At 35.8% G+C, this 18,979-nt stretch overlaps 1 protein-coding gene across 1 annotated transcript; it reads left to right on the top strand.

Moving 5' to 3' along the window:
• The first annotated feature begins 1,117 nt into the window (after positions 1–1,117).
• LOC139861614 (uncharacterized) lies at positions 1,118–6,542 on the top strand. The gene is made up of 4 exons (XM_071850060.1): positions 1,118–2,132; positions 4,968–5,273; positions 5,348–5,625; positions 5,715–6,542. Exons 1-4 carry the CDS (start codon positions 1,295–1,297, stop codon positions 6,453–6,455), a joined length of 2,163 nt encoding a protein of 720 aa, XP_071706161.1. The 5' UTR covers positions 1,118–1,294; the 3' UTR covers positions 6,456–6,542.
• The last annotated feature ends 12,437 nt before the right edge of the window (positions 6,543–18,979 follow it).

Raw genomic sequence — 18,979 nt, 5'->3', positions numbered from 1 at the left:
AATGTAATCGATAAGCATAAACCCACATTCTTCCCCAACACATACCATTTTTCGTGCTTAACAAACTTGAGTTTTTCCACGTCTTCATCTAAATATGTAAACTCGGATTGCCTCGCAATCAACATGTTCTTTTAAAAACGCGAACAAGCGCGATAAATCAAAGTTGGTAACGTAAATATGGATCAACGTTATTTTCGAACCACCGTGGTATTCTTTCAAGTCATCGGTAAAAAGTCCACCATAATGAACATTGAATGTAATGAAACAAGGAGCAACGAGAATTTGTATTGTGTGAGAAAAATGGGAGAATTTGTGTGAGAATTTGGAGAATATTTGCGAAAAATTGTTGGAATTGTGTGTGTACTGTGTATAGGGCAAAGATAAGGGTTTTAAATTTTAAAAAAAAATCATAACCGTTGCAATTCAACGACTTTATTTTCAAATTTACTGAATTTCTTTTTTTAAATTACCGTGGCAGAATATGTTGTGTAACGGCTACAACTTTGTGACTAGAGAACGGTGATAGCAACCATAGTTGTTGGTATTGGCACGGTTTAGAGGGAGTTCAACGACGCTCCTTATACATACTGTATATTCTAATTTTATGATTTATGACGGATGACTATTGAATACGTGGAATTTTTTTTTCGTTCACATATATTCCCTATTTACTCCGTAGTATTTACCTACTGTGAGTAATAGTTTTTATTGTATAACAAACACTTTGTTTTTACAAAAAAAAAAAAAAAAAAAAAAAAAAAAAAAAAAAAAACGTCTGTATTTTTCATTCCTCTCAAATCTATAATTATTTAAGGCCACTTACAGAAATGGACATCTTGTTATCTAAATTTAATCTTCAAAATTTCATTTTCATGTTTATCTTTTAAGATTTATTAGCTCAATTTAAAATTGACATCATATTTATCTTCTTTTTAATAAATCAAAACACATCACATATAATTACTACAAGGTCCTTCCTTTTGGAAACATCTACACTTTTGTCTTCTGCATTACTTGGCAAAAAAACAGTGAAACCAACACACATCAAAACCATTCACTCACTCCCATTCTTCAATCAAGTGTTGCCATCATCATCTATCATTTAATCTTTTGAAAATAATAAATAAATAAATAATAAATTATACTCCGTATTTTAATATTCACGGAATACATACAATAATAAATAATATCTATATCTATAAACAACGTCCAACATTTTCTTGATGGATCCCAAGACCTATTAAAAACACCATCATCATCATCAATTTGTTTTTTTCATACCTCTCAAAAAGCCATGGCTGAAAACAACACCACCAACAACAATAATACCAAAACTTCAGAGATCAAAGACTTCCAAATTGTAGTTCATGAAAAAGAAGAAACAGGAACAAAAAAACAACAGTTATCAGTCAAACGTAGTTCAAACAAAGATCGGCACACCAAAGTTGAAGGTCGTGGGCGTAGGATAAGGATGCCTGCACTTTGTGCTGCTAGAATTTTTCAACTTACAAGAGAATTAGGTCATAAATCTGATGGTGAAACCATTCAATGGTTGTTACAACAAGCCGAACCGTCGATCATTGCGGCTACCGGAACCGGAACAATTCCGGCTTCAGCTATGGCTGCTGCTGGTGCAGTTTCACATTCAGTTTCATATTCAGTAGGGCTACAGCAAAAAATAGATGAAAATAGCAGGACTAATTGGCCGTTAGTTGGAGGTGGTAATTTGGGTGTAAATAGACACCCAAATAATCACATAACTGGTGCACCTGCGGGTATGGCGGGCCTATGGCCCTCCATAGCCGCAGGTGGATACGGGTTTCAGTCTTCTGCATCGCCTTCCGTTCTGTCTGGAACGGAAGGATCGAATTACTTGCAGAAGGTTCCGTATTCGGGATTGGACTTACCGGGCTCTAATTTGGGCCCGATGAGTTTTTCGTCGATTTTAGGTAATCATAATCCTAGTCAGCATCAACAGCAGCTTCCTGGGTTGGAACTTGGGCTATCTCAAGATGGGAATATAGGGGTTTTGAATCAACAAGCTTTGAATCAGATTTATCAAATGGGTCAACCCAGAATGCACCAACAACAACAACGGTCTTCAAAAGATGATGATTCTCAAAGATCAGATGGTCAGTAGAACTTTTTAGATTAAATGATAATGATAATGATTAATATTAAAAGGAGAATGAAACCCAAATCTTATTAGCTCTATATGGGATTTTGGGGTTTCTGATTTATGTGTTTGTGTTGTATAATTTGCCTAAAAGAGTTGTATATTACAGGTGTTTTTTGGGGTTCCCATTTCTGACACCATATTTTTTCTTTCTGTAAATGATATACGTAGTAGCTAAGAATGAGCCCCTAGTGGTGAACGACTCAATCTCCCTTAGGGGAGGTGAGGGTTCGATTCCCACTAGGTGAGGATTTTTCAAATAATTGGATCAAAAACCATTCTTACCGGCCCAAATGATCCCTTGGTCCCACGCATGCGAAGATTGAAACAATGACAATGCAGGTTCGTTTATCGGGCCTGGCATGCTGTGGGGAAATGGGTGATGGTGTTTCGCCAGGCTCCAGTGGGCTACCGAGGACCGCTGGATGGGTTGACAAAGTCAACAACGGTAAACGAACCTTTACATGACAATGTCAACACAGGGCTAACATGTCTCTGCCGATACACATGTTTTTTGAAACAATATACGTAGTAGCTTTGTTTCCAATTCCTGTTAAAATTAAAATTGTGTTACATACTGATTACACTTTTTTGGGAATTTTTAATTCAGTTTACACAATGAACTAAGTTCATTTTGCCTTTTTTCTTCAAATAGGGATCGAATTTGAATTCACATATATTAAACCCTGACCGATTTAGTAGTAGGATCACTAAAAGCGGGTTAAGCGGTTAGATTTGTTTCCAATTAGATATAAATCTTTTGATACCGTATATAGTTACTTGTAGGCTATATTGCAGGGCCAGTGTATTAGGAACTTTCTTGTTTGGTGTTGATTGTATGTTTAGTTAACTAATAATCATGTTAATGTGTTTTGGGTTAACTTCTTAAAGAGGTAGATGCCAATAATGCCATAATGGCACCATGTATGTTTTGCTTGGTAAGTGTTGGTACTATTTTCCGTATAGAGGATGAAAGGTACAAGTACATGACAATAGCCGCTTAGCGTTGAGCGAAGTGTTGTCGATTGATGTTTGCCCTCGGAAAGTGATCCCTGCAGACCCGGAACACGGATGAGAAATCCGTGGGGTGGCGTCAATCAATCTTTGGATCAATCTGGAATTGATCCGTGTAGCGTTCTGTTGCTAAGCGGTTAATGTTTTAGAGTGAGAAAGAATTGTGTGAGAGAGAAAGTGTACTTCTCTCTGACCGAAGTTCAGATGTGAAATGTGGTGACCCAAGGGGTTTATTTATAGGCGTAGAATGTCCGAAATTCTCGGGAAACACGTGTCAAACGCTGATTAATTCAGTTATGCGAAATATCCGGAACTGACTTTGGCGTGTGTTGACGTGGATGTGTGCCGCTCACGCGCTTAATAAAAGGGCTTAAGCATAGAAGCTGCCTGTAGGGCTTACGCATGACGTTGGGCGGCCTAGTGAACGCTGGACGGAAAATGCCAAAAACTGCCAATTATTGCTATCTTTTATGCTTTTTGATCCATTCTTCTGTATGAAAACGATGCTTTTACGCGTGTATCCCCTAGGATACACCATCAAGTCCCCCCCAGTTTAATGCCTTTATTTTTGCAAAAGATGATTAAACTATAAAAAAATAAAAGATGCATTTTTCCTCGAAGACGTACACTGCTGTAGCCGTATGTTTCTATGTCCTGACGTCACACTTCCAATGATGACTTTGCCCCCAAAACCTTTCTAATATTATTTTGATTTATTTTCGAAATTCAAATTGTATACCCCATTAATCTAGGCCATACACGTAGCTCAATCTTATCCTTTCATCGTCCACCATCTGACTATAAATAACCCGTTCCCATTTCAATTTTCCTTTTCCGAAACTTCTCAAATTCTCTCAAGATCATCTGCAATTGCATTCTAGGGTTCATAACAATTATTACTGCAAGGTTAGTTCTCGATTTTCTTTCTTCTCTGTTTCTATTGTTTTTTCTTTGCTACTACCATGGCCGAGTCTAGCAGCACGTCTTCCCGGAAGGATACACGCAACGTAAATACAATTCCATCAAGCATAACGGAAGCAGATATAGATAAACTATGTATAGCGTACAAAAACCTTAGGCGCTTAAATCATGTAGTTCCTTCAAGTAACAGAGCTAATAAATCTCCCTCAAAGATGATTACCCTGTACAAATTACAGCTAACTGTAGGAAACCTTCGTATACCTCCCTCCGTATTTCTGCAAGAGGTGCTTGCCCATTATGGGATAGGTCTGAGCCAAATTCACCCTCTTAGCCTTCAAAATATTATTCTTTTTGAAATGTACTACAACTCCTTAAATAGAGAACCTAGTGTAAATATTTTTCATGAGTTATTTAGGACTCGTTTAGTGAGTCAATGCTGGTACACCTTTGATTGCAAACCAGGGAAGTCGTTTAGGAACGTCTTTAAAAAAAACTGGAAAGAAAACTATTTCTTTGTTAATGAGAGGGATATTCATGATCCCTGGGCCAGTGTTCGTAAATGGAGGAAAACAAAGATTGGGATTAACAAAGCTATTGAACTGTCAGATGAGGAAAAAACAATAATAGAAACTTGGAAGACACTGAAACTTCCACAACGGTCTTATTCTGAGTATGAAGCCATTTTGGTCCTCTGCAATATGAGTGACAATTGGCGTTCTGGATATATGCCAGTGTTGCGCTGGGCAGGCCATGATAGGCTCCTTTATAAATATGTTATGTTTCTATTGTGTTAACATAGATCACATGTGTCCTTATATATGCTTTTTCTGTTTGTATTTGTGTTTGTTTATTCCAGAAGGAGAGATGAAGGTATACAAAACATTTGAGGAAGCCAGCTTGGACAATGTCATTGTATCTGAACGAGCAAAGACTCCTGAGGAACTTGAGACTGAAAAAGCCAAGGATGCAGAGGTGGAGCAGTTATTGAAAAGCCCGAAACGGAACACAGAGGGTGAAGGTGGTGATGCTGCACCCCCATCTCCTGAACGGGAAATCCTTGAAAATGCCCCCGATCCGTCCAGCGCAAAGAAAACCTCCAGATGCTCAAAGCGTGCAGGAAAGCGCCCAGTGGTTGAAACTGCTTCTCAACCTAAGAAAAGAAGTATGTTTTACACTTATGCACTTCAATAATGCACATAATATGTCATTATGCTTATTTGTTTCTTTATCCTTTAGGAATGATTCTGCAAGATGAGAAAGATGATGAAACCACTGCTGGTGGTAATAAATATGATCTTGCTGATGTTGTTGATGATGATGATGATGACAACAATGATGATGATGATGATACTTTTGAGACACCGCCCTTCACTACCCCACTGATATCTAAGAGTGCTGGTACTACACAATCTTCTTCTTCCTCCCAACCGCCATTCGTTGTGCCGCTGGCCGGTTTAAAGACATTTCTTGATGATCCCCTCAACAAATCTGACAGCTTTGTTGAGTTCTTGAAGGTAAATTTTTTAGTTGAACTATTGCAATCAGTTATCATCTCTCTAATATATAATAATATGCTTATTGTAACTATGTGTTTCATATGCAGGCAAACACATTTGCTGATTTGTCTTCTTCTCTATCCGCCATGACCCATAAGCAAAGCTGTCAATCCACTGCTGCAGCTATGTTGCTACTTACACAGCACGTGGCTCATGGACTCAAAATGCAGGAAGCACATGAAGCAGTTGTTGCTAATGCTGTTCATAACTCCACCAAGCTAAAGAAGCTGGAGGTTGAGATGCAAAATATGCATTCAAAGTGGAGGACTGCAACTGAGCTTGTGCAGAAAAAAGATGAAATAATGAAGTTGGTGGAAAGTAAGTGTGTTGAGGGGAGATGTGAAAAAGAGAAGCTGATGGAAGAGAAGGAAAAGCTGGTGAAAGAAAATGAGGAGTTGAAGAAAATTATTGGTGAAAAAGAACATTTGGCAGAGGAAAATGCCACCCTTGCTGCTGCTGCTCAGAAAAACTTCTCAGATTTGAAATCTGGTATTCCTGCTCTTGTGCATAGGATATTAGATTCAGATCTTGTTGGCCTAACTTTTCATAGATACCTTGAAGCTTCTACTAAGAAAGATATATCTAAAGTGGTTGAAGAGGTTATCAATCTCATCTCTGATAAACCAGATCCCTTACCGGTTGGAATTGCAAAACATATTAAACCGGATGCTGTAGCTGAGTTTGAAGCTGCTAGGGATGAAGTCAATGTCTTGAAGATTGTGTCTCTAGAGGAGGTGTGTGGGAAGGAAGATGTGTCTGTGAAAGACATTTTAAATGTTCCACTCTGATGTAACTCCCTTCTGAAACAATTTGAAAGCTTGTAATATTTGTACAATACTTAGTTAACAATGCATGATATTTTAATGCTTTAACAATTTTACCATGCTTTAGTATGATCAACATATGCCTTTCAATTGATAAAGGAATATGTAATAGCAATGATAAACGCACATGTTATAGACTATATCATATATGAAACACTTTTGCCTTCTTTTCACATGACACATGTATTAAATCTTCATCCATTGTCTGTTCTGCGTCAAAGGCTTTGTTTGATGTAGCATATGGTATATGTGTTGAGATTAGAATGATACTTTTGCCAATATGATAAATTCTCATGCCATATATATATATATATATATATATATATATATATATATATATATATATATATATATATATATATATATATATATATATGATTTTCCAAATTATGGCTCCATTATGTATGTTTGTATCAACTTATCAAGAAAACATATTTGTCTCTATTGTTTTTCACTTGACGGATGTACCAGTACGTCATCCGTTCTCCGTGTTGCACTAGGCGTTTTGCTTGACATAATATATTGGTACCTTTGCTGAAGTCAAAAATAATGAATCTTGCCATTCATAATGTATTTGTGTTAATAATGAGTCATAAAAATGAACTTATGTAATATGTAAATTATGTATTTAAGGAATTGTCAGTATTCCGTTTGGCGTGCTGCGCTTAGGTGTTGTGCGGCTTTCAAAATACACTTGTATTTTATGTTAAATTTTTTCCGTTTTCTGTATAAATGGATTTATGTAGTTGAGATAAACCATTGTGTATGTCATGACATTCAAGAGTTATTGTATTTTTTTGCCTCGGTGCCCTTTAGTGAAGTTAACACTTACACTAGCCTATCCCTTGTGTCTATAATGTTGACACAAAAGCCTCTACTATCGGGGGCATAAAAATGTCTTACCTTTTGTGGGTAGGTATGAATGTAATGTTCTACATTCATAACGCGTAATGTTTTGCGTGTAAAAGATAAAATATCATTGATACTTAACTGTTGCACTTACAATATTTTGTGTAATATTTTCGTATGGATAGGGTGACCAGGTCTATCCAGAAAACTACAAAAATTGCATTGTGCTTATTTGAACTGATGAAAAAGAAACATGCTTAACAAGCTGTGCTGCACTACTCATGTAAATAGTACGATTTTCGTGCAAAGTCCTGCGCTATGCTTTTAAGGCTCCATCATCTTGGCTGCCTTAAAATACCCGTTCACCTTATTCCTGTTGAACAACTGCCTTGAAGGTCCAACTCTGACCACATTCTCCTGTGCCACAACTGACCTTTCTCTTGTCGGTCCCACATACTCAGAACGCACCACAGCTATGCCATTTGGAGTTGGGAATCGTAATTCTGCATGTGGTGTTGAAGTAATTGCTCCAAATTTTCGAAGTGTTCGCCTACCAAATAAAGCGTTGAACCTTGACCTGCCATCAAGCACTGTGAATTCCATGATTTCTGTTCGAACAAGAGGGTGTGCTCCCAGCATTACATCCAATTTGATCTTGCCAACTGCTCTCATTGATGCTCCCGTGATGCCAACAATCTTCAAGTTCGTATAGCGAAGTCTGTCCTTCACGCTGAACGGAAAATCCCTGAAACAATCCAGATACAAGATGTCTGCCTCGTTACCGACATCAGTGTAGATTCTGGTTATGCGCTTGTTTGCAATTACAGCTGAAATGACAACGGGCTCCTCTCACAATCGCCAATTTGGAATAGTATGGAATACAATGGGAGCATACATCCACTCCTTCGTGTTCCTTTCTCCGCCTTCCTCATGCTCTTCACCCTCACTCCAAATGACCTTAATATGCCTCTAAGGGGTTGGATCCCTTTCATCCTTTCTTTCCTCTCTCATGTTCCAATCATGCCGTACACCATGACGCACCTTTCCTTGCCAAGTAAAACGTTTGTTTGGATCGTTCCTTCTATATTCCTTTCCTGGTAGCAAGTGGTTCAGCTCACCAGCCTTGATCTTAGCAATGATTTCCCTCATCAGTGACTTGCAATTATCAGTATCATGCTCGTATGCTTCATGGAAATCACCCTACCTGTCACTCTTTGGACCTTCACGTTCCTCCATTGGTGCTGGAGGGTTAAAAGTTTCCTTAATAGGTTAAGTGAATAAGATCTCCTTTGGGGTTTTTGTTAAAGCCATGATGAGTGGGTGCCTTTCTAATGGTTTACGAAGATAGTAATTATCATTCGGGTGATTATTGCCCCGCCAACCATGTTGTTGCCTCTGATAACCATTCTCATATCCACGCTGCCTCTGATAGTTATCAATCGTGTTCCGCCCTCCGTTCTGCTGTCTAAAATTCCTTTGATAATTATCAGCTCTTGGATGTCCCATTTCTCCATCCCTCAAATGTTTTTGTGCAACAACCAACGCTTGATGTAGTGTTTTTGGGACATCATACCGTAACGCGTGGACCAAACTTGCAAGTCGACGCTGACCAAGACAGAAAATAAAACCAGAGTCGAGCTGAGACTCTGGTATATCAGGTATTTTCTAACACTCAATGGTATAACGCTTCATAAAATTTCTTAAAGATTCATTCTGGTGCATGGTGATTTCATGTGCATCTAGATGTGATAATGTGCAACTTCTCAGGCTTTGGTATTGCATGACAAATTTGGACCTTAAGTCAAGGAAACTGGTAATGCTTCTGGGCGGAAGACTTGCAAACCACTCTCGTGCCATCTTCTGCAACACCATGGGAAACATATGACACGCAGTCTCATCTTTCCAGTGTTGCAATCTCATAACGCCCTCAAACATGGTAAGAAAGTCTTCTGAGTTAGTTGTTCCATCATAAACACCGATGGACGGAATCCCCAGATTTATTGCTAATGGATGTTCTGCAATTCTAATAATGAAACATTGAGTTGACTATGCCATTGCCGGAGGTTTGATTTCTTCATCTCCAGTGATTAAAGCTAACAAGTTGTCCACCGCCGTTGCACGGATGGCAGGCTGCGCTAACTTTTGTTTGTACTTTGATGGCGTTGTTTTGGTCAAAATTCCATCCAATAACTTTCCTTCCATCTCTTCGGACATAAATGACTGCTACTGCTCTTCTTCCTGTCCATATTCCCATGTATTTTCCAGAAAACCTTCATCAGTGTGCTTACGCTCAGAATCATCCACCAAAGTTTGCAATTGACTGAACAAGTTGAACAATTGTTGTTTGGAAACTGCCTTTCCCTTGCTTGTATGTTTAGCATTTACATCATATATTCTCTTAAAAGAAACATTGTGTGTTCCCCGCCTAGCTTTCCATATTCCTCCACTAGAGTTTTTCAACAATGGGTTCTACAATCGCGGTACAGTTTCATTCACATGTTCTTCTGATGTACCAGTATTCAATTGATCTCCTTCTTCGATTGAAGTTTCTTCCAAGGTTAATTGATCTACTGGTATATTCTCAATGAGGTTATCAGTGATTGGTTCGAGTGCTGCTCGTGTTGAAGTCATGTCAGTTGCTTTTGCGTTCTTGGTGTTCTTGTTGTTCTTCAAGACGGATGTCGCCATATGTTGGTACTATTTTTCGTATAGAGGATGAAAGGTAATAGTACAGGACAATATCCGCTTAGCGTTGAGCGAAGTGTTGTCGATTGATGTTTGCCCTCGAGAAGTGATCCCTGCAGACCCGGAACACGGATGAGAAATCAGTGATGTGGCCTCAATCAATCGTTAGGATCAATCTGGAATTGATCCGTGTAGCGTTCTGTTGCTAAGCGGTTAATGTTTTAGAGTGAGAAAGAACTGTGTGATGGCCCCGTCAAAACACTTAACGGCTCCGTCACTTGGTCCCACAGCTTGATCAGACTTAAATGAATTAAATAAACAACGTTGCATTCTTTTATTCAAAAAGTTTTCCAAAAAGGAAATTTAACAAAATATGTAGTTAAACAAACCTAACATATTAAATATCCAAAGTTGACATAAAACATTGTCAACAAAACACCCACAAGTTTAATTATTCAAAAAGAGAATGCAAGTTTAATATTTCATAATTGTTTAACAAAAATCTGCCCAAATGCATGCAGACTCTTCTAACACAGCGGAAGCAACCAAATAACTCAAGCACCTGTGAAAACATGCGAGTAAACTGTCAACAAAAATGTTGAGTGAATTATAGGTTTAAATAATTGAATAAACTTTAGACCACAAGATTTAAAATGTTAGAAAACATAAATCATTATTCCATTATCAATGAGCCACCTGGTAACCACTTAACCCTTTATTTACCCTTGCCAAACACAATAAATAATATACACTGAACAAGTGTATCTACAACAAAATACGAAGTACTAAACATTCCGATTACAAATTGCTAGCGCGACTAGCTCGAAATGGGGTTGTCAAACCCGATAGATCTATCCATAAGATTCGCGTTCACCAGTAGAAACCAGTGATTACAGTTACCAGACTAGGGAATATTTTTGTTCAACTCACAATGAATAATTTAAATTTAATTGCCACTTGTGTCTAAACGTAAAATAAATTGCATGTAATCACATCCCAAAAATATACTTTGAAAAGTATGTAAAAACGGGACTATAACTCACCTTAATAGCAAACGAAGTAACCACACAAATATGCGAAGAGCAAATGAAGTAAAGTGATCAGGAATGACCACAACGCCGACCTATAAATAAAGCAGGTCGATATAAATAACTAACTTAGGTCAAGTCTTAGTATGATAGCTATTGTACATGTTGCAAGTAGACATAGGACAACACTCAACATGCATCGGTTTGATCGGAACAGCGTACGGACACACACTTTCTATTTTTAGAAGGTTTCCATTTTTGGAAAGTTTCTATTTTTGGAAAGTTTTTATTTTTGGAAATTTTCTATTTTTGGAAAGTTTCTATTTTTGGAAAGTTTTCATATTTATAAAGTTGCTATTTTTGGAAAGTATATAAGTTAGGAAAGTTTCCTTAATTAGAATGTCAACAAAAGTCAACTGAAAGTCAAAGTCAACCGAAAGTCAACTTAAAAGTCAACCTTGGTCAAACATAGTCAACATTAATTTTTAAAGCATATGTTATAATAATAATATAGGTTATAATGTTATTTAAAGTCATATATGTATAATTATGTCATAACATAAGTTTAATTAAATAAAATTGAATTATTAAAGTTAACATAAGTTTAAATGATATAATTAATATAACATAAGTATTTAATTAATTAATTAAATATTTTTCATAATATAAGTATTATTAATTAATAATAAGTTTTAAATCATATCATAAGTATTATTAATTAATAATGAATTATTAATCATATCATAAATTTCTAATTATAATCATTAAATCATAAGTATTTAATAATTAAATTATAATTAAATAATAACTAAGTCTTATAATAATTAAATAATTAATTAATCCTTATTATAAGTCTTATTATAATAATCTCATAATATAAGTTTAATACTTACCATAAGTATTTTTCATTAATAATAAAAGTATTATTAATCATAAGTTTAATTAAATGTTTAATTAAATCATAATTAACTAATAAATGATATAATAAATATATATCATAATTCTTAAATTAAATTAATTACTTTTTATATCATAAGTAAGTTATTAATAATGAAATTCATTATCTATATTATAAGTCACAATTAATAACCATAAGTTTTAATTAAAAGTTCATCGGGTCATAACTTGAGCCCCGGGAATCAGTTTTCGGCGAGCCTTATATATATCTTCGCCTAACCAACCCACCCGACACCTTAATGTGCTCAAGAACATCCCAAGGACAGTCACCAAGTCGTGACTTACAGCCCATAATCAGTTTGGATCTTTAATCCGCTCAAAAACGTGTTTTAGTCATAACGGGTGATCCGTGGCTCGGATTTCGATGACCCGAACATGAAAGTTCATCCCATCATCAATCCTAACACACTAGTACACCCTAAAGACTCTAAAAATGGTCACAAAGTCAGACCACACCTGGTTCAATTCGTTTTTATACTTTAATCTCAATATAACACCATTTTAATCATAACTTATGTTCCGAAAATTGAAATAACATGAATCCGGAGTCTAAAATTAATGTCTTGATGAGAGGAACTCATCTAGAAATTTTAATTTCACTTTTATATCAGTTAAATTTCCATAAAACAACAATCAAACCGCTGTCCCAAAACAATCAAACCGAAAACATATACAATCGAGCATTTCTACGCATACTATCAACAATACAATAACATATAAGCATCATACTATCATAATGACATATAAAATCAGTAAAATTAATTGAAAATGAAAAAGCTAGGGTTTATGTATATACCCTAATCAAGAATCGGGAAGAAGAGGATGAAAGAACGCGAAAATAGCAACCCGATTATGTCACTAGCCTTGCAAAATGATGAAGAATTGTATGTTAATTGATGGTGACTGAAATTTTGAAGATGGTAGGGTAGGAATTCGTCCAAAATGGGAGGGAGAAGATAAAGAGGGAGAAAATTAGGGTTAGGGAATTAATGTGTGTGAAAAATGAGAGTAAAGTGAAAATGAGATCAAAATTCACAAAGTTAAGGGGTGTGAGGCCATGGGTCGGCCGATTATGGCATGGGGATGGGCCCCACCTAGCCCAAACTTGATTCCATGAATTATCTTTTAGCCCGAAAGTCCAAACATAACCCAATTCGCGAAAACACTGTTACGCGATTGAAAATCCGGAGAAATAACAAATACGCGACGAAAAATATATATAAACACTATATATATTCATATGACATTAAAATATCATATTTAAAATAATTAGGACTTAAAAATCCCAAAAGCTCGACCGTTGGTTTGAAAACCGAAAAGATTCGCCGGATAGAGATCCGCGACACGTAGAAAGTATAACTTAAAATATGAATACAAATATTCACATAGCACATAATAATTAATATATTATTACAAAAATAATAATATAGGTCATAGAAATGACGTGGCACGAATAACAGTTAACAGTCGTTAAATAATTAACGGTAAAAGATAACGGAAAAAGTAGGGTCGTTACAGTACCTTCTCGTTACGGAAATTTCGTCCCGAAATTTAAGCAGGTGCAGGGGTTGACTCAGCATCTGGGAATAAATGCGGGTACTTCTGCTTCATCTGATCTTCACGCTCCCAAGTAAACTTAGGACCGCGTCTGGCGTTTCATATAATCCGAACAATAGGAATTCTACTCTGCTTAAGAGTCTTAACCTCTCGGTCCATATTTTCAACAGGTTCCTCAATAAAATGAAGTTGCTTATCAACATGAAGTTCCTCCAGAGGAATAGTCTCATCGGCTTCGGCCAAACACTTCTTTAAATTCGATACATGAAAAACATCATGAACAACACTGAGTTCTTGTGGCAATTTCAAAAGATAAGCCACAGGTCCAACTCTCTCAATAATCTCAAAAGGTCCAACAAAATGAGGACTCAACTTTCCCCTTTTACCAAAATGTATCTGTAACACCCTAGATTTTTTTTTTTTTAAATACAGCGGAAGACTCAATTACATAAATACCCTTAGTTAATCATTTCATTACAAACCACCGGTGTTACATCAAACGACTAGTTACATATTTATAAAAGCTAAGACATCAGAGTTCGTCTTGTCAAACATATCTTCAAACAACCACTTCTATCCCGAAACCTGCTAACATCCAAAACCTGCAAGGGAGGAGGTGAGGGGTTAGCACAAGGCTAAGTGAATAGAACTATCACAAGGTCTAGCATACAGTACCAACTTGTACTCCTATAGCAATAACTATAAGCAACCACATACAACAAGCAACAACAGCAGCAACAACAACAACAACAACTGGCAACTATGCTCCAACTAGAGGATCGGCGGCTTGTACGGGCACACGATGAAATGTCCCGTTCTTATTGATTAAAAACGTTCCATATTAATTGATTTCGTTGCGAGGTTTTGACCTCTATATGAGACGTTTTTCAAAGACTGCATTCATTTTAAAACAAACCATAACCTTTATTTCATCAATAAAGGTTTAAAAAGCTTTACGTAGATTATCAAATAATGATAATCTAAAATATCCTGTTTACACACGACCATTACATAATGGTTTACAATACAAATATGTTACAACAAAATAAGTTTCTTGAATGCAGTTTTTACACAATATCATACAAGCATGGACTCCAAATCTCGTCCTTATTTAAGTATGCGACAGCGGAAGCTCTTAATAATCACCTGAGAATAAACATGCTTAAAACGTCAACAAAAATGTTGGTGAGTTATAGGTTTAACCTATATATATCAAATCATAATAATAGACCACAAGATTTCATATTTCAATACACATCCCATACATAGAGATAAAAATCATTCATATGGTGAACACCTGGTAACCGACATTAACAAGATGCATATATAAGAATATCCCCATCATTCCGGGACACCCTTCGGATATGATATAAATTTCGAAGTACTAAAGCATCCGGTACTTTGGATGGGGTTTGTTAGGCCCAATAGATCTATCTTTAGGATTCACGTCAATTAGGGTGTCTGTTCCCTAATTCTTAAATTACCAGACTTAGTAAAAAGGGGCATATTCGATTTCGATAATTCAACCATAGAATGTAGTTTCACGTACTTGTGTCTATTTTTGTAAATCGTTTATAAAACCTGCATGTATTCTCATCCCAAAAATATTAGATTTTAAAAGTGGGACTATAACTCACTTTCACAGATTTTTACTTCGTCGGGAAGTAAGACTTGGCCACTGGTTGATTCACGAACCTATAACAATATATACATATATATCAAAGTATGTTCAAAATATATTTACAACACTTTTAATATATTTTGATGTTTTAAGTTTATTAAGTCAGCTGTCCTCGTTAGTAACCTACAACTAGTTGTCCACAGTTAGATGTACAGAAATAAATCGATAAATATTATCTTGAATCAATCCACGACCCAGTGTATACGTATCTCAGTATTGATCACAACTCAAACTATATATATTTTGGAATCAACCTCAACCCTGTATAGCTAACTCCAACATTCACATATAGAGTGTCTATGGTTGTTCCGAAATATATATAGATGTGTCGACATGATAGGTCGAAACATTGTATACGTGTCTATGGTATCTCAAGATTACATAATATACAATACAAGTTGATTAAGTTATGGTTGGAATAGATTTGTTACCAATTTTCACGTAGCTAAAATGAGAAAAATTATCCAATCTTGTTTTACCCATAACTTCTTCATTTTAAATCCGTTTTGAGTGAATCAAATTGCTATGGTTTCATATTGAACTCTATTTTATGAATCTAAACAGAAAAAGTATAGGTTTATAGTCGGAAAAATAAGTTACAAGTTGTTTTTGTAAAGGTAGTCATTTCAGTCGAAAGAACGACGTCTAGATGACCATTTTAGAAAACATACTTCCACTTTGAGTTTAAACATAATTTTTGGATATAGTTTCATGTTCATAATAAAAATCATTTTCTCAGAATAACAACTTTTAAATCAAAGTTTATCATAGTTTTTAATTAACTAACCCAAAACAGCCCGCGGTGTTACTACGACGGCGTAAATCCGGTTTTACGGTGTTTTTCGTGTTTCCAGGTTTTAAATCATTAAGTTAGCATATCATATAGATATAGAACATGTGTTTAGTTGATTTTAAAAGTCAAGTTAGAAGGATTAACTTTTGTTTGCGAACAAGTTTAGAATTAACTAAACTATGTTCTAGTGATTACAAGTTTAAACCTTCGAATAAGATAGCTTTATATGTATGAATCGAATGATGTTATGAACATCATTACTACCTTAAGTTCCTTGGATAAACCTATTGGAAAAGATAAAAATGGATCTAGCTTTAACGGATCCTTGGATGGCTCGAAGTTCTTGAAGCAGAATCATGACACGAAAACAAGTTCAAGTAAGATCATCACTTGAAATAAGATTGTTATAGTTATAGAAATTGAACCAAAGTTTGAATATGATTATTACCTTGTATTAGAATGATAACCTACTGTAAGAAACAAAGATTTCTTGAGGTTGGATGATCACCTTACAAGATTGGAAGTGAGCTAGCAAACTTGAAAGTATTCTTGATTTTATGTAACTAGAACTTGTAGAATTTATGAAGAACACTTAGAACTTGAAGATAGAACTTGAGAGAGATCAATTAGATGAAGAAAATTGAAGAATAAAAGTGTTTGTAGGTGTTTTTGGTCGTTGGTGTATGGATTAGATATAAAGGATATGTAATTTTGTTTTCATGTAAATAAGTCATGAATGATTACTCATATTTTTGTAATTTTATGAGATATTTCATGCTAGTTGCCAAATGATGGTTCCCACATGTGTTAGGTGACTCACATGGGCTGCTAAGAGCTGATCATTGGAGTATATATACCAATAGTACATACATCTAAAAGATGTGTATTGTACGAGTACGAATACGGGTGCATACGAGTAGAATTGTTGATGAAACTGAACGAGGATGTAATTGTAAGCATTTTTGTTAAGTAGAAGTATTTTGATAAGTGTATTGAAGTCTTTCAAAAGTGTATAAATACATATTAAAACACTACATGTATATACATTTTAACTGAGTCGTTAAGTCATCGTTAGTCGTTACATGTAAGTGTTGTTTTGAAACCTTTAGGTTAACGATCTTGTTAAATGTTGTTAACCCAATGTTTATAATATCAAATGAGATTTTAAATTATTATATTATCATGATATTATCATGTATGAATATCTCTTAATATGATATATATATACATTAAATGTCTTTACAATGATAATCGTTACATATATGTCTCGTTTAAAAATCATTAAGTTAGTAGTCTTGTTTTTACATATGTAGTTCATTGTTAATATACTTAATGATATGTTTACTTATCATAGTATCATGTTAACTATATATATATCCATATATATGTCATCATATAGTTTTTACAAGTTTTAACGTTCGTGAATCACCGGTCAACTTGGGTGGTCAATTGTCTATATGAAACATATTTCAATTAATCAAGTCTTAACAAGTTTGATTGCTTAACATGTTGGAAACATTTAATCATTTAAATATCAATCTCAATTAATATATATAAACATGGAAAAGTTCGGGTCACTACAATACCTACCCGTTAAATAAATTTCGTCCCGAAATTTTAAGCTGTTGAAGGTGTTGACGAATCTTCTGGAAATAGATGCGGGTATTTCTTCTTCATCTGATCTTCACGCTCCCAGGTGAACTCGGGTCCTCTACGAGCATTCCATCGAACCTTAACAATTGGTATCTTGTTTTGCTTAAGTCTTTTAACCTCACGATCCATTATTTCGACGGGTTCTTCGATGAATGGAAGTTTTTCGTTGATTTGGATTTCATCTAACGGAATAGTGAGATCTTCTTTAGCAAAACATTTCTTCAAATTCGAGACGTGCAAAGTGTTATGTACAGCCGCGAGTTGTTGAGGTAACTCAAGTCGGTAAGCTACTGGTCCGACACGATCAATAATCTTGAATGGTCCAATATACCTTGGATTTAATTTCCCTCGTTTACCAAATCGAACAACGCCTTTCCAAGGTGAAACTTTAAGCATGACCATCTCTCCAATTTCAAATTCTATATCTTTTCTTTTAATGTCAGCGTAGCTCTTTTGTCGACTTTGGGCGGTTTTCAACCGTTGTTGAATTTGGATGATCTTCTCGGTAGTTTCTTGTATAATCTCCGGACCCGTAATCTGTCTATCCCCCACTTCACTCCAACAAATCGGAGACCTGCACTTTCTACCATAAAGTGCTTCAAAAGGCGCCATCTCAATGCTTGAATGGTAGCTGTTGTTGTAGGAAAATTCTGCTAACGGTAGATGTCGATCCCAACTGTTTCCGAAATCAATAACACATGCTCGTAGCATGTCTTCAAGCGTTTGTATCGTCCTTTCACTCTGCCCATCAGTTTGTGGATGATAGGCAGTACTCATGTCTAGACGAGTTCCTAATGCTTGCTGTAATGTCTGCCAGAATCTTGAAATAAATCTGCCATCCCTATCAGAGATAATAGAGATTGGTATTCCATGTCTGGAGATGACTTCCTTCAAATACAGTCGTGCTAACTTCTCCATCTTGTCATCTTCTCTTATTGGCAGGAAGTGTGCTGATTTGGTGAGACGATCAACTATTACCCAAATAGTATCAAAACCACTTGCAGTCCTTGGCAATTTAGTGATGAAATCCATGGTAATGTTTTCCCATTTCCATTCCGGGATTTCGGGTTGTTGAAGTAGACCTGATGGTTTCTGATGCTCAGCTTTGACCTTAGAACACGTCAAACATTCTCCTACATATTTAGCAACATCGGCTTTCATACCCGGCCACCAAAAATGTTTCTTGAGATCCTTGTACATCTTTTCCGTTCCAGGATATATTGAGTATCTAGTTTTATGAGCTTCTCTAAGTACCATTTCTCTCATATCTCCAAATTTTGGTACC

The sequence above is a fragment of the Rutidosis leptorrhynchoides genome, chromosome 8 (genome assembly GCF_046630445.1).
Source record: "Rutidosis leptorrhynchoides isolate AG116_Rl617_1_P2 chromosome 8, CSIRO_AGI_Rlap_v1, whole genome shotgun sequence".
Lineage (NCBI taxonomy): Eukaryota > Viridiplantae > Streptophyta > Magnoliopsida > Asterales > Asteraceae > Rutidosis > Rutidosis leptorrhynchoides.
The sequence above is the reverse complement of the archived record's forward strand: the minus strand, read 5'-3'. Positions and strand labels throughout refer to the sequence as shown.